At 41.1% G+C, this 15,336-nt stretch overlaps 2 protein-coding genes and 1 non-coding gene across 3 annotated transcripts; all 3 read right to left on the bottom strand.

The window, feature by feature from the left end:
• Positions 1–2,645: 2,645 nt before the first annotated feature.
• Positions 2,646–6,497, bottom strand: hapln3 (hyaluronan and proteoglycan link protein 3). The gene is made up of 4 exons (XM_061077034.1): positions 6,362–6,497; positions 5,035–5,433; positions 3,007–3,309; positions 2,646–2,923 (listed from the first exon to the last, which is right to left on the bottom strand). Exons 1-4 carry the CDS (start codon positions 6,495–6,497, stop codon positions 2,646–2,648), a joined length of 1,116 nt encoding a protein of 371 aa, XP_060933017.1.
• On the bottom strand, positions 3,564–3,703 carry LOC133009920 (U4 spliceosomal RNA). Its single transcript, XR_009680620.1, has one exon. It is a non-coding gene; the product is annotated as a U4 spliceosomal RNA (small nuclear RNA).
• Positions 6,498–11,911: 5,414 nt separating the features above from the next.
• On the bottom strand, positions 11,912–12,409 carry LOC133009460 (stathmin-like). The gene has a single exon (XM_061076968.1). It carries the CDS (start codon positions 12,359–12,361, stop codon positions 11,921–11,923), a length of 441 nt encoding a protein of 146 aa, XP_060932951.1. The 5' UTR covers positions 12,362–12,409; the 3' UTR covers positions 11,912–11,920.
• Between the last annotated feature and the right edge of the window lie 2,927 nt (positions 12,410–15,336).

Raw genomic sequence — 15,336 nt, 5'->3', positions numbered from 1 at the left:
CGTACCTGGCTGTCTGTCACCCTGACTTGTGTGCGTGCGTGTGTACACCCTGTCCGTGCTCTTACTGCACATGACCTGAGTCATTAGAACAACTTGCAAATAGTACAACTCGAAGCCACGTTTCCACCACAGGGAACAGGGTCTAAATAAGGTTCAGAGTAAATCTTTCTACCAATCAAAAAGTCCGTTTTAGGAACCTTTGGGCAGTGCTAATCATATCTGTTTGGTTGAGTACTCCAGCATTTTATATCAGGCTTAATATTTAAAAACCTGTACCTACTTTTAAATTGTCTTTAAACATATATGGTGTTCTTGTGTACAACTATTATAGAGCCATGGAAGAAATCTTACGACAGATGGGGCAACAACAAAGTCCAGGCCCTCTGGATTATTTTTGCTGAGGAGTTAGTTGTTGTATAGTCTTCTGCATTATTGCCACCTAGTGGACTAGAATGGAACAGCATGTGTAGCCCTCAGCTGATCACACATCTGGAGGTCAATTTGTCAACTCTCTCCTGATCTCTAGGCCGCGGTGGAAACATAGATGAAGGAAATGGTCTACAGGAACCTTTTCATTCTTTGAAAAAAGATCACAGGATAGTTCTGGGTAATTTGGGTTGAAATGCAGCAATAGACAGTTTCTAAGATGAACAACACGCCAGCTCCAAAAATTTAAGGGAAATCATCTTGATTGCCACCTGGTGGCTAGTTGCAGTATAGTCCATAAAGCCTACTGTGTCAATGTCAGTGAATGGGCCAAACTAAAAGTATATAGTAAAATTATACAAATTAACTTTGATGGTTTTGATGATTTTGGACATTTTCATCAGTTCTTATTATACAAATGTTTGTTCAAATCTTTGTCTGGTAAGTTTGGTTTCATTAGTTAATTGATGATATAAAAACATTAAGATTGACAGCTGAGACTGATTGCAATTCGTTGAGCATGTGTATCAGTGGGAAATTACATCACGTTACATATCATTTGGCTGATGCCTTTATCCAAAGAAACTTAAAATAAGTGCATTCAACTATGAGGGCACAAACCAAGAGCAGCAGGAATCAGGTAAGTAAATTACCTTCAAAAACCTACAAGTGCTACATGTAAGTGCAATATAAACAACTTTATATATTCTTTTTGTATTTAAACATCAATACCATGACGCTACTCCACCATCATTTATTGTGTTTATGGGCTTCTAACAAATGTATCTCATATAAAATTGTCACTTCAGAATGTGTTTTTATTAATCTGTAGAAAATAGTACAAATTTTGTGGACATACAGTATATAATGAAAAAAAAAAAAAGGTACACTCCTAACTTCTCCATCACAGAGTACTACTCTTAATCATCCCCAGAACAATGAAAAAGAGATCTATTATACTTTATGAACTCAAGATACACAAACATTTACAAAGAACAGACTCAGAGACAGAGAGTGTGTAGTGGAAGTAAACTATGGTTAGTGAGTGTGCAACCAATAAGACAGTTCTGACACAAAAATAATGAAAGACACTCTCCAATTCCTTGACCATCAAGCACCAAGGTGCCCTTTAGCAAGGCACTTAACACAAAGGTCTGAAGATGCAGTACCAAGGTTGAAAGTGTTAATGTTTGTTACTGTTTGACTGCAGTGTTCTGGAGGGCACAGCTATAAAAAGACAAGGAAAAGGTTCTTGTTGAATAAAGACAGGGAAGGTGAAGGACTGAGGTGTGGATGGAGAGTGGTTTTTATTAGAATATCGTCCCTGAGTTTGAAATCAATCATATGTGGATTAAAGTCAGTGCTGTTGGTGGAGAAAAGTCAAAGCCATTTAGCCGTATTTCAAATGATTACAGAAAAAATAGTTGATTTGATCTGTGAGGGGTATTTTTAGCCAAAAGGTTGAGACTATATGGCCAGTAGTATCTAGACATTCCTGCCATGTACTTTTTGTCAGGATTAGGCCTCTTTTTTTGTTTTCAGGGTAATCTTAATTATACAATAAAAATACAGAATTTCCTCAGTAGTGTGTTGCTTACTGAAACAATTTTTGAAAGGTCCTTTCCAATTTCAACATGAAAATACACCTTGTACAAAAAAGAGCCATGAAGCAATGGTTTGACTTGACTTGCCTGCACAGAAAACTTTCCTGAGTCTCATCCAACACCTTTGGGATTAAGTGGAATACTGACTTTGAGCTAGGCTTTATCACACAACTTTAGTTGCCAATCTAAGTAATGCTTTTGTGACTGGGGCAAGAAAATCCTTGCAGCTAGGATCCAAAATATATTATAGAGAACTTCCAAGAAGAGTGGAAGCTGTTACAGCAGCATATTAATGCCCACTGTTTTAGTAATGAGATATTCAGCTATAACACATGTGTGTCCACATACTTCTGGCCATATAGTGTGGCCATGCCAAAGCACAAGTGCAAAAACAGTTGATAACCTTAAGTTCAATACTGAGACATGAGTTTCAGTCTAATGGAGGTGGAGAGTGATTAACCCAATGGTTTCGCTTTAAAACAGCTCAGAAATGAACAAACTGGCTAACTGCTAATTTGCATCCAGTCTACAGCTAATGCTAACACCCCCGAGGAGAGCTTTAAACCAGTGTGCTGTAAGAACAGTATGTTTTTGTCTCCTGTTTAGTCAGAGCATCTACCGATAGCAGTAGACACCAAACTTAAGGTGCAGAGGGGGGAACCCGAAACTACGCACCCCTGGTTCAGGCGGGCCACAGTTAGCCCGAGCTTTTGTGATAGGATAACGCACACTCCCGTCAGCCAACCAGCCAGCATCGCAGCGGTCAAACCCCATCAGCCTCCAGGCGGCGTACAGCTGGCCCACTTTGGCAATCTGACTTCCATCAATGGCACATGCCTGGACAGCCTCAGTGAAATTAAGCTTGGTCAGGTGCTTTAAGAAGTACACACCTCCTAAAGCCGAAGAGAAATATAAATGAAGACATCGTCACATTCACATAAAAAAAAAAATAAAAATCACAAATCTTTATACTGACCCTTGACAGAGGCGGAGAAGCAGAAGGCATCATAGCTGTGGAAGAGGCGATGGCGCTGACCATAGCTTCGCAAACCAGGAGCTAAGTCCATGCCTCCGCAGCCATCTCGTGGGACTGTGATTGGATACTGCACTGTACCATCAGCCAACCAGCCGGCGTTACACCAGTCTAATCCCTCTTCCCACGCCACGAAGAGCTGCTCAAATGTAGCTAGAGTGGCATCCTGATCCTGGCATGCTTGGCGGGCCCCGAAGAAGTTAAAATGGTAGCGTCCTTTCTGAGAGTAGTAGGGAAACGCCACACCTGTATATAGAGGAAAAGGGTTTCAATATAGTCCAATACATCAGATCTGAAATCTGTATGATGTTGCATCTCCAGTCTGAATGTGAAAGTGGAAATCCTGACTGCATGCTGTATAGTAAGGTATGGTAGGGCTTATAGTCTCCTATCTGAATTGATCATTATTTATTATTGTACTAGTGACAGTCGGATGTCGTATTAACGGACAAGCTAACAGGCTGGTTATGTCATTATTATGTCATTCACAATATTATCAGTCTCCAAAGAGACCATCAAAAATTGCCATTGCTGACTATATTTCAGGTCGTCAAGATGGGATTTGGTTAAAGTTTTCAACTAGCAATAATCATGCCTCACATTGACCTCATAGGCTACGATACTGCTACTGCGAAGGGAAGAAGAAACTGATTTACAGAGGGAAGCTCACAAACATCTGCACAACCCAATGCTAGGGTTTATCAGTGAATACTGGGACCTCAAAGTTAATGAAACCAGTTATAGTATGGTGGGGTTATACTGTTATTTTTAATGTATGGTATTTATTGGTCAGGAAAATAAGATAGAGATTAATTGCTGTGTAAGTGGGATAGACTGATATAGTTAATCATTTTTTAATGATTGTGCTTAGATTGGTAGTTGAGGCTAATTATTTCAATGTTGTCCCAGTGACTATGGTTTGGGAAACACTGGAAAGTAAATGTTCACATTTATTTCATAACACTTATACTTTGAGGGTCAGAAAGGGGGAGGGGCTTATAGCCAATCCTATGTGAATTGATCAAGAGGTGTAGTACACCCTGGACTGGTCTCCAGTGTATCACAGGATCAACATGCAAACAGATTCAGACTAACTATATTAAATATTAACAACAAAAACAATAGGTGTCTTATTACTCAATGAGATAAGATATTGTTAGGTGGGAGTCATTATTTCAATGTTTGCCCAGTCACTATGTTTTGGGCAACACTGGGAAGTGATTTAGCTTGCGTGCTATATTATTGTACTAGAGACCCGTTCAGATGTGGTGATACCGGGCAAGCCAAATCTGTATTACAGGGCAAGTGACAATGTTTTTGGTAATACTGGGAAGTGATTTAGCTCATAAGCTAAAGTCAAGTAAATTTAACTGAGGTGCTGGCTGGGGCTGAGGGGTAGAGCGGTCGTCCTCCAGCCAGAAGGTAGGCGGTTAGACCCTCAGTCTCCCCCTCTGCATGCCGAAGAGCCCTCTGGCAAGATACCGAACCCATAAAAATGACATACAGTATAAAAAAATCCACAGAAATAACTGTAGTGTTGGAAAGGTGATGAGGATTGTTTTGTTAATGAACTCATAAAGAGGGCGGCTGGGCGACTGTGGCTGAGGGGTAGAGTGGTCGTCCTCCAACCTGAAGGTCGGCAGTTCAATCCCCAGTCTGACCCATCTGCATGCCGAAGTGTCCTTGGGCAAGATACTGAACCCTGAATGGCCCCCCATAGAATAACAAAGTGCTGCGAATAGATGCACTGTATGAATGTGTGTGTGAATGGGTGGATGTAAAACTGTACTGTAAAGCGCTTTGAGTGGTCATCAAGACTAGTAAAACGCTATATAAATACAAAACCATTAACAACCATTTACCATAAAGAGTGGATCAGTTTCACAAGATCTCTCTGAAGGGAAAACATTGTGGTCCATCAGTGCCAAAAGATAGACATCTAATCTACTCCTATCTACTCGCATTCCTCACCTCGCAGCTCCAGCTCCACAGTCACACTCTCGTCCTCCAGGCCGTCAATCACCTCACAGCGATATCTTCCTGTATCATTAAGCTGCAGCTCATTGATCACAAGAGACATGTCCCCCGGTGCTGAGCGTTTCAGGCGCACACGGCCCCGGAAGTTTCCATATGTGCGGTGACGGTTTCCCATGGCAACCATAACCTCAGTTTCGCTGGCGAGGGCTTCATGGGAAGCAGGTGCAGCGTTGGTGTTGGCAGGCAACCAGGACCACTTGACCCGGGTCCTTCGTGGTGTGGCGATCTCAGGCTCGTAGTGGTAGTGACAGGGAAGGGTGACACTGCTCCCCCTGGAGGCTGACACTGAAGGCTCCGGGGATTCCACATGGAGACGAACCCCATCGAAATAGACTAGAAACGGCACGAATCACCAGAAACACAAGTTTCGGTTAGTTGGACCTTAATTATACTTAATCAAGGGAAAGCAATGTATTTGAAATGTTTGATTTTGCATTCAAAGCAAAGCTGTTTGAGGCCTTTGATTAAACACACTTATGATCAAATTGAACAAACACCCCTCCCTACTTTCAGCCAATCTGGCCTGTCGCTTCATATCAACCAAAAGTGTTGTTCATTAAATACAGATTCAGTCAAAATGTGTCACTTTTTTTTACTTGTGAACTAAAGTTTCTTTGTGCAGCCTCACTACATAGTATACATCCATGTAGAATCAAATCCTACCAAAATAATTGGTTACGTTCAAGGCAACATATGCATATGTTAACTTCATGTAAGTAGAGGTAAGCTGAGTTCTTGAAAAACTGCTCAGGATCACAAACACAGACACGCACAGAAACTTAGACCCACATCAATCACATGTGTTGTTTTAATAACTCTGCTGAAAGCCTGGCCTCTATGAATTATAGTTTTCCTCCCTCAACATCCATGTGACTTCCTGCCAGCTGTGTTATCGTGTACACAAGTGATGCATGTAACTGATCCGTGTCTCACATATGTGCATGCACACACACACACAGACACACAGACACACAGACACACACACACACAAAAACACACACACACACACACACACACACACACACACACAGTCCTGTCTCCATGACTTCAGAGGACATTACATTAAACAATATTTGACTTTGTATGATTTTACAAATTTTGTTTTCATAAGTTCCCATAATTTGACTTTGTAAACAGATTCAGGTTCACACCGCATGATTAATACCTTGACCACACACACACACACACACACACACAACACACACACACACACACACACACACACACACACACACACACACAGTGGGGGGGGGGGACTTACTCTCTCCGTTGCCATTGCCGTTGCTGATGTCCTGGTAGTGGAACCCGTTGTAGTAACCGGGGATCCTGCCCTGACCTCCGGGCAGCAGCAGCGTGTACACGCAGGCGACCAGTAGGGGGCGCAGTAGACTGAGCATGACGTTGTCCTCTGCAATAAAAACAAATACAGTCCTTTTTTTTTTAACCCCCCCTTGTCTGAGAACTGTCATAAATACCAGGCAGACAGGGTTAGATCACTGTGTAGTAAATTACCTGTGCTTCAACTAACAAAAGCACTAAACTGTCGCAATTTAAATAGTTAAACAATTAAATGTCCAACATAATAAATTACACTCAAATCACACTACTCTATTGACTGCTGTGTGTTCTTGATAAAATCAGTTTACACGGGGTTAGAAGGCAGTTCAGCAGGTAATACTACAGGACATTTAAAGGCTCACTGAAGACACAGCTTGGAGTTATTTAGTTATCATAAATCAATTAAAATGTCGACCTCAGATATTATAATCTGACGGATATAAGATAAATGCATTCACACAGACACAACACATTTTATGCCGAATACAAATCTATGAAAACTGCGTGGTGGGACGAACAAGGATGTTGAAATAGATCCACGTTTATTGTATAAACAGGATAAACCTCATTCACTGGACACCCCTGCATTATTAAAACTATTTAGCATATAATAAAGTTCATGTTCATCCAATGCCGCCTCTTAAAATCCAGGACTTTGTCTTTACCAGCTATTTTGTCCTCATGGCAGTCAAATTCATTCCCGTCAGGAACATAAAGATCGGTCTCGTTAACTATCTCCGGTTCGAATCCGCATTGTGAGCGTGGTTGTTAGAAACAAAGTGTCTCAGACTCACAGATGAGTAGTGCTCCGTCCATCCAGCGCGTCCTCAGCTCATCTCCTCCTCATCCTCTGCTCACTGCAGCGCGTCCACGGGAGAGCGGGGCGATGTCATGTGACCAGGCATCTCCCCCCCAGTCACCTTATGAAGTGAAGCGAAGCCCCGAGAGGGGCGTCACCACACACGTCGCACCATACACACTTTAATCAGAATCTTTGACAGTTATTATCTATTATTTTACCATTGTGTGCATTCAAGGACTTACTTGTGTAAATGTAATCTTAGTGTATGACTGTATGTTATTACCCATTTCAAAGATGATAATTATTACATTAATATCATTATAAACCTAATGATTGAATAGCAAACAATTCTCCTCATTTCACCGGATTTCTATGTGGATTTTACACAAACGGCTCAAATTTGCAATCAAATGTTCAATGAATAAGAAGAAACTCTCCCCTCGTTAATAAACTGTACTATCACCTTAGCTAGACATGTTCTGTGTTGAGCACATATATGCAATGTTTATACGTATACACGTTTGCAAATTAAGTTGTTATGTATATGTGACAAAAAGGTGTGTAGCGAAGTATAATGAAATTTATGCCGATAGTAAAATCACTGGGAGCATCATCAATGCCTACAGGCGGCTTACACGAATATCTACAGGAAAGCTTAACAAATTTAAAGTCTTAAAACAATAGTCAACAGCCATTCATGTCCATTAAAACAGTATTTTCCCGTCTGTGATCATTCCACTGGTTCATACAGGACATTACCAGATCTCCCCCTGATAGGATTTCAGTGGACACGATGCACAGCCCTTGTTCTCTCAACAGATCCCGAATCTGAAGCTGGTAAAAGGCTCTAGTGAGTCAAGTCAACCGGATCTCTTTCTGTTTTTAGAGGAAAATTCCTTGTTCAGTCTCCCTGGGCAGTGTTTCCCTGCAGATGAGGGACTGTCACAACAAGATAGGATTTTATATCAAACATACAGCAACTTTGATTTGTCTGTCAAAGACTTGAAGCTCCACATTAGCATCAGATAAACCTCTGGATGTATTTGTGCACAGGCACAGGGCAATAGCTTTTGTTTCCTAAAACACTAATTAATTGAAAATGCATTGATGCTATGTTAAAGTTCAGCATGAACAGGAGGAATACAGTAACACAGTGTAAACTATAAACAGCAGTGGGAAATAACCAAGAAAATAAAAAAATATTGCAGTGACACTTCCACCATCAGTTAAGATGTGATAACAAACACTAATCATCTAAATGTCGGTAGAAAATTAAAGAATATTACTTAAAGTGATTATTTTTCATATATAATACAAATACATGTACCAATGCCACTTCACTTCATCTTGCACACACATGAAACTTGACTGCTAGTGGCCTCTCTCTTTAAAATGAATAGGGGTCAGTTCAACCCTGCTGACCCCTTACTTGACCTCCTGTCATCCCACTAAACTCCTTCTCAAACCCAACTGCTCTATGCTCTATGCAACTGTGGCTGCACATTACAGCCTCCAAAGTACAGATATACAACCTCAACATGCTCTAGTTTTCATGTTTCCAAAGGTCCAGTCCTGTGTGAAAGTGTGCGTTCTTTTTTATTCCTACAGTCTGTGATTTATTTCCTTGCTGTGAGTCCGTTCAGAGGCAGAGGAAAATCCTCATTAACATTTAACAATGCAGGTGTATTTTATTACCTTTTCTCCAATGGTACACCAGGGCCTGTCTCTGACCCTCTGCGTCTGGAGTCTAAAAATACAGAGGAGGTATGGATCTCATCCAAAAATATTTTTAGATCCTTTAACTACATGATCTAAAAATGCATGTGTTGGATAAAATCTATAACCAAGGAAAGCTGCAGGTTTTACTTGCCACAACTTACTTGTTAAATTTCTGGCAGGTGTTTTTTGTGAAGTTTAAAACCTGTTTTTTTAAATAGAAGTATTGTCAGGGGCTGCCAGGTTCTGTATTGCTGGTATGTTGAGCCTGACAGAGCATATTTCATGCCCTTGTTTGCTTGCCCTCAAGTAACACAGCATATATTGCCACACAAACTCATATTTCAGTCGTTATCTTAATAGAAGCAGCAGAAGAGGAAAACAATAGTAATTCCATTGCTCCGCTGGGGCTCTGAGAATGTGCTGCTCTTGCACCACCGCCCGAATATCTGAGTGATGGCTGATTATCACAGTGCAGATGGAAGCTGCCCTCTTGACACTGGCACATAGTGAACGCTCATGTGCTACTAAATATTATTGTCTATCACAACACCGCCATCCTCTGAAGAGCAGCCAGTCCTCCAGTTAAAGAGCCTTGATGCTCTCTGAGTCCTGCACGCAATGTTTTCCTCTGTGGTCAGCTGCTCTACAGCCACGGATGTTTTTCAAGTGATTTGACAGAAAAAACCAAGACCTCCACTGTTTCAGTAGAAGTTTGAGGGAAAAAAAACAATTCTGCTGAAAGACAATCACAGGGTTTCAGTTTATGGTCAACTATAAAGGATGGTCAGGCTGATCATTCAATCACATAACTCATGCCATGATACATGTAACATACTGTAACATGAAGTTTCACCAAATACTTATTCCAGTGTGTTAATACAGCCATGCAAACAAGTCTGTACACACCAAAGCAGTTAACTGAGCTACATGCTAATAATGGCGTCATAACACTCTCACAATGCAAACAATCTGCTGTTAAGCTGGTATAGATTTCACTCTCTTAGTTCAGTATATCTTAACATGCTAACATTGGCCAATTTGCACTGAGCTCAGGGTATAGTTGAGGCTCATGGGAAGGGGACTTTCTTGCAGGTATTTGGATGGACCCAACTTCAGGAGAAATTAAAATTGACATGATGGTGGCGCTAGAGGGTCAATTAAGGAATCCCGCAAGTATTGCTGGTAATCCTATTCACACCACAAATATTGGTGTAATAATGGTATACAACTAAGTAATCTGGATTCACTGCCAGGGAACTATCATGTCTGTACATAAATGTGTGCCAACCAGATACATAGATGAGTCACTGGATAAGTGAAAACTATGACCTGCTGGTGTCACCTCAGGAAAAGACAAGGGGACCCCAAAGTCATTCGGATTCGGGTCATTCGGGCAGTCCAACTAATTAGTCCAAAAAAAAAATCCACCAGCTGATGCCCCGAGAGAAAAAGACAATGAATCACCAAAGTCAGTTTGCCTCATCCTCTGTGGATCATACATACGTGTAGAAAACATCATGGCAAACCGTCCGGTAGTGGTTGAGACATTTTATTCTGATGTGTTGGACGAACCAGTGTTGCCATCATCAGAGGTTTTAGAATGGCCAAGTCACAAACCCTCACTTAAGCTGAACAATTCCAAAGGAATTCTAACCTCAGTTTGAGTTTATGTGACCCTGCAGACAGCCCTGCTACATTAAGGTTACAGACATGGCTTGAAAAAACACACTTACACAAATTGTCTATAATGGCAAGAATCCCAGATCCGGATTTCAATACCAACATCAGCTGTGGTTTGCCCAAAGTGGAAATCCGCAGTTAACCCTCAGTGGCCATCTTCTTTTGCTCTTTACTTTCACAAACTCACATCCACTGTCTTCTGTTTATCAAGCACGGTAAAGACTGTGATAACCTGCACTACAACCAACCGTTTAATTAACACGGTGGTAATTTATGTTACATTCCATTATTGGACAGGGTCATGATAATTGAAAATTAAAATTGAAAAGAGCTCTCCTGGGATTTCCATTTCAAACTTTGTGAGGCAGACGACAGCATTGCTGATATTCAGCTGGTATACTGTGTTCACCATGTTGTGTTAGCATGCAGACAATATGAGAAATTGCAAGAAGCACAAAGCACAGCAGACACTCTCCTTTAACGCTCTCAATGCCAGCCGGTAGTAAAAGGTAACATGAGCAAGATCAATGCCCCTCCACAACGTAGGCCTCAGGAAGATATGCAGCATCATGGACACCACCTGGAAAATGCAAACAGGTCTCCCTAGGACAACATGGCAGCGGACTGTGACAAGATGGGTCTCCACGTTGGAGAAGCTCAACACGTAGCCCAGGACAGGCCTGGATGGAGATAGACAGCTGATGCCTTATGGCCCCAGAAGAGGATGAAGTATATCAGCAGAGACTGCAGAAAATGTAATTTTGTGTTTCTCAAAGACCAAACAATTAGACATAATTGTTGACCTGATGATGACGCTATATTAAAAAGGTCAAACGTTAACTAAAGTTGTTTTTGATTAATGATTAATGGATCTTTTTTTTTTTTTTTTTTTTTAGGGAACAAACTTTAATGCTCAAACCATGGTAACATACAGTATATTCAAACTAAAAGACTTTATCAACAGCTCAGAACAATTGATACCTTGATGCATTTTAACAGCATGAAGCATCAGGACCAATCAATGGCAATGAAAAGCCTGCTCATGAAAAAACAAAGTTCTTCTACAAGATAATATGAAATCAGCTGCCAAAGAGAAGTCTACAGGTAAAGAAAAACCCAGCTATATCCACACAAAACCTAAACTATGACCAACTAACAGTGTAACAGCATCAGTATCAACAGTGTATTCAAATCCAAGAAAGAGTAGTTGTGAAAGTATCAGATAAAAAAATATAGCAAAATCTTTAGAGAAGTCAAAACGGTTTTCTCGGTTATATCAAATTAAATTTCAACTTCTTTCATCGCCTCCTTGTTCTTCCTCACTTCTTCCAGCTTCTTCTCCTTCTCCTTGAACTTCTCGTTGAGAGCCGCCATCCTGGCGCTGCGGTTCTCCTCATATGTTTCAATCTGCTGATTCAGTTTCTCTTCCACCATCTTGCTAAAGTTGCAGTTTCCCTCGATGGCCTTCTGGACGACTTCCTTTCCGTGCTCTCGTTTCTCAGCCAAGGTTTTCAGCACATCAGCCTCGTAGCTCTTGCGTCTCTCTTCAGCAGCCACCAGCTTCTTCTTAATATCATCGATAGACATGTCTTTCTTTTTAAGAGGGGACAGTGGACATTCCACCTTGGCGTCGGGAGTTGAGGGACTCAGGATGACCTCAAACGCCTGACCTGAATTACTATTGTTCAGCTCTCTCACTTGGATATCTCCACAGATTTCCATTTCAGCAGAAGTGTTGTCTTTAATACCAAGTCAAGTGCTTCAGTGTGTAGATCCTCCTTCAGCTCGCCTCCTCTTCTGCTTCAGACCTTCAGAGCCACAGACCGCCAACATCTCGATTAATGGATCTTTTGACCAACTCAGACCAATGCAGAACAATTCAGGGATCACCAAATACTGGAGTCTGCATCCTCTGTGGACCATGAATGTCGGCACAAAATGTTACAGCAATACATCCAAGTAACTGATGAGATATTTCAGTCTGGAGCAAAGCAGTGGATTGCCTGACAGACTGACAGACAGACCACAGAGTCATGCAACAAGCCTGCTTCGCTTGTGTTTTGTAGTTCCGCTCCAAACCCCATTGTTTCCTCAGTAATGTCTAAAAATGTTTGTCCGTCTTCAGAAAGTTGTTTATAAAAGTGTTTACAAGACAAGAGTGCAGTCTGCCATGCAGACCACAAGTAGCCAATATCTGATGTATGAATTCCATTTAAGTAGGAGAGTAGTTTTATTCCCAAATTAAATTAACTTCATGAAATGTTAAGAGGCAGGATGAGTGGTCATCAACATTACAAGCTCATAAAACCCTGAAACCTCCCTTCGGAGTCAGATAGCAGCAGCAGCAGCCCCCGCTCTCAGCCTGTGTGACAGCCACATCTCCGCCCTGTGTGTCTCTAAGCCATTATCACCCAGTGTGTTTGAAGAGAGACAACGTGGCTGCACTTCCCAAAGCCTCAGATGAAAGGTTTTGGCCTGGGGCCCCAAATACCAGCAGGCCCTGTGAACTGTTGGATGACCGTGGAGGTGGAGTAATTTCTGCAAGGGCAGCCACATCCAGGCCCGGAAAGGTGAGCTGGCTTGGCCCTGGAGTCCAGAGAGACGACATGAAAGAGGAAGACATGACTGTGTGTGTTTGTGTGGTTTGACTGAAGAACCAGGCAGCTGATCATGTCACACGCTGTCATTAGCAGAGAGTCCTCTTATATAGTTAGCTGTTAGTCACAAAAGGTGTGTGTGAGAGTGCATTCAGTGTGACTGTAGTGATTAGAGAGGACGGCGCCTATAAAAGACCAACAAGAGAGTGAACTGCAGAACTCGGGGCGACAGTTTCCACCCTGATTAAAAGATACAAGGTAAAATGAGCTGTAATAACAAATAAACACTGCAATTTTCCATCTTTTTTAAGCCATTGGTGTAAGTTTAAACCTAACTACACATTCAAAATGCCAAACAAGGGCCATAGTTCTAAACATCCCTACGTAAAAGCCACTCATCTCCAATTTTTTTTTCTTTGAGGTGACGTCCCTGGAGATGTTGTCTGTGTTGGTAGTGGTACATAACTGATTTAAAATAGTTGTTGTCAGGAATGGATTCTTCCTGTTCAAAGCCGCTGCGGTGCCTCCAGTTTCCTGCTTGCTTTGGCCTGAGACTGCATTCGTCCCTGACCAGCTGTCACACCAGGAAAGTAAACAGAGGAACCCTGTGCGGACAGAAGCGCTGTCTGTCCTTTCAAACTCCTCATATTTTCCACGACAGTTCCGAAAGGTATATGTAATTTACACTGAAAATGGCCATGTGCAAAATGGCTGTTGATGTGTAACACCAACAAACGCTTGGGTCAAAAAGATTAAAGCTGCAACAACTATTGAAAGAACTGCCCAATGTCTTCTTGAATAATCAGTTGAACAATTATAGAAACAAAAGCCCCTCACAGTTTCCCATAGTTCAAGGTGAAGACTTCAAAGTGTCAAAAGACCAAAACCCCAAGTATTACTTTCAGGGTTAGGGTCAAAGAAAAGCAGCACTTCCGTTCGTATGATTGCATGAAACACGACCAAATCAATTATGAAAATAAAATGGCAATTCATTTTCTTTAGATCGACTGCAGCTCTGATAAAGACGCTTCTGGTAAATTGCTTCATAAACACAAATTGTCTTTGAAATTGCAATCTCATTATTATGGGCATGATACCTGTCCAGTTTGGACATTCAAGAGTTTGTCAAGTTTGTATAATCAATCAATGTTTTCATGGTTTTTAAACATCATGTACTTCTTAGGTACGTGTTTAAGGTTTAACTTATTTATTACTAAGGTATTGTATTTGAATCATGCAGTTTTGGGGAAAAAATGATGACATGATTCACATTGTTATTTTAAGACATGACTTATTCTCATGAAAGCATCAAGGATGTGAATAAGCAATAATGACTTACTGCTTAAAAGAACACACGACAGCTGGTTCACTGTGGATGGTGGCAACAGGACGATCTAACGAAGGTGGTCTCACGTGATAATTAGCTGGTATTTACTAAGTGAACACATGAAGGGACGTAATGTGGAGGAACAACAGCCAGGTTCCCTGAGCAATAACATTAACCCACCCAAATGTGCGGAATAGACCAGAAATAACCTTCACAGTGTTGGAGCGTGAATGTATTTTCATTTGATTGTGTGGCTGGAAGCTTGCAGGGATCCCCACTTCAGTGTGACCTCTATACAGACTGTAATGAGGCTGAGAAGAAGAAGATGAGCCCTCCTCCAGTGAAGATACCTTTGGAAGATTGTGTGTTATAAAGAGAGATTAGGCCCCTGGGCTGTTTAAATGCTAAACAGGCAAAACGACCCTCAGTGCTTTAGACCTTTTGATCTTCCACCTTTTTAAATGGAAAGCAGCTCCAATGAATTCAGCATTATAATTAATAATATACACTAAATATTTAATCTTTGATCTACACAGGAGTACAGACCATTGTTGAAGCAGAGTCAATTAAAAAACATCCAGCTGATTTTTAAATTCTTTATTTATTCTTCATTTTAAGATACAAAGGCCAAACATAAAGGAATCCTCTTAGAAACACAACACTGGAATAAAAAAAATCCAGGCAAAATTCTATGAGGTTAACAGTCAAAATAGCAAGAAACAAAATCATATAATACCATCAAAACACATCACCATCACCAATTTTCAATTTTT

This window comes from Limanda limanda, chromosome 8, assembly GCF_963576545.1.
Source record: "Limanda limanda chromosome 8, fLimLim1.1, whole genome shotgun sequence".
NCBI classification, from domain to species: Eukaryota; Metazoa; Chordata; class Actinopteri; order Pleuronectiformes; family Pleuronectidae; genus Limanda; species Limanda limanda.
Note: the sequence above shows the minus strand (reverse complement) of the source record. Positions and strands in the feature narration are given on the sequence as shown.

Coding starts and splice junctions, on each gene's coding strand:
- hapln3 (XM_061077034.1), bottom strand. CDS start 6,497: ATGCTCAGTCTACTGCGCCCCCTACTGGTCGCCTGCGTGTACACGCTG. Junction 5,434..6,361: donor CGGCAATGGCAACGGAGAGA/GTAAGTCCCCCC, acceptor TGCCGTTTCTAG/TCTATTTCGATGGGGTTCGT. Junction 3,310..5,034: donor TGTGGAGCTGGAGCTGCGAG/GTGAGGAATGCG, acceptor CTCTATATACAG/GTGTGGCGTTTCCCTACTAC.
- LOC133009460 (XM_061076968.1), bottom strand. CDS start 12,361: ATGGAAATCTGTGGAGATATCCAAGTGAGAGAGCTGAACAATAGTAAT.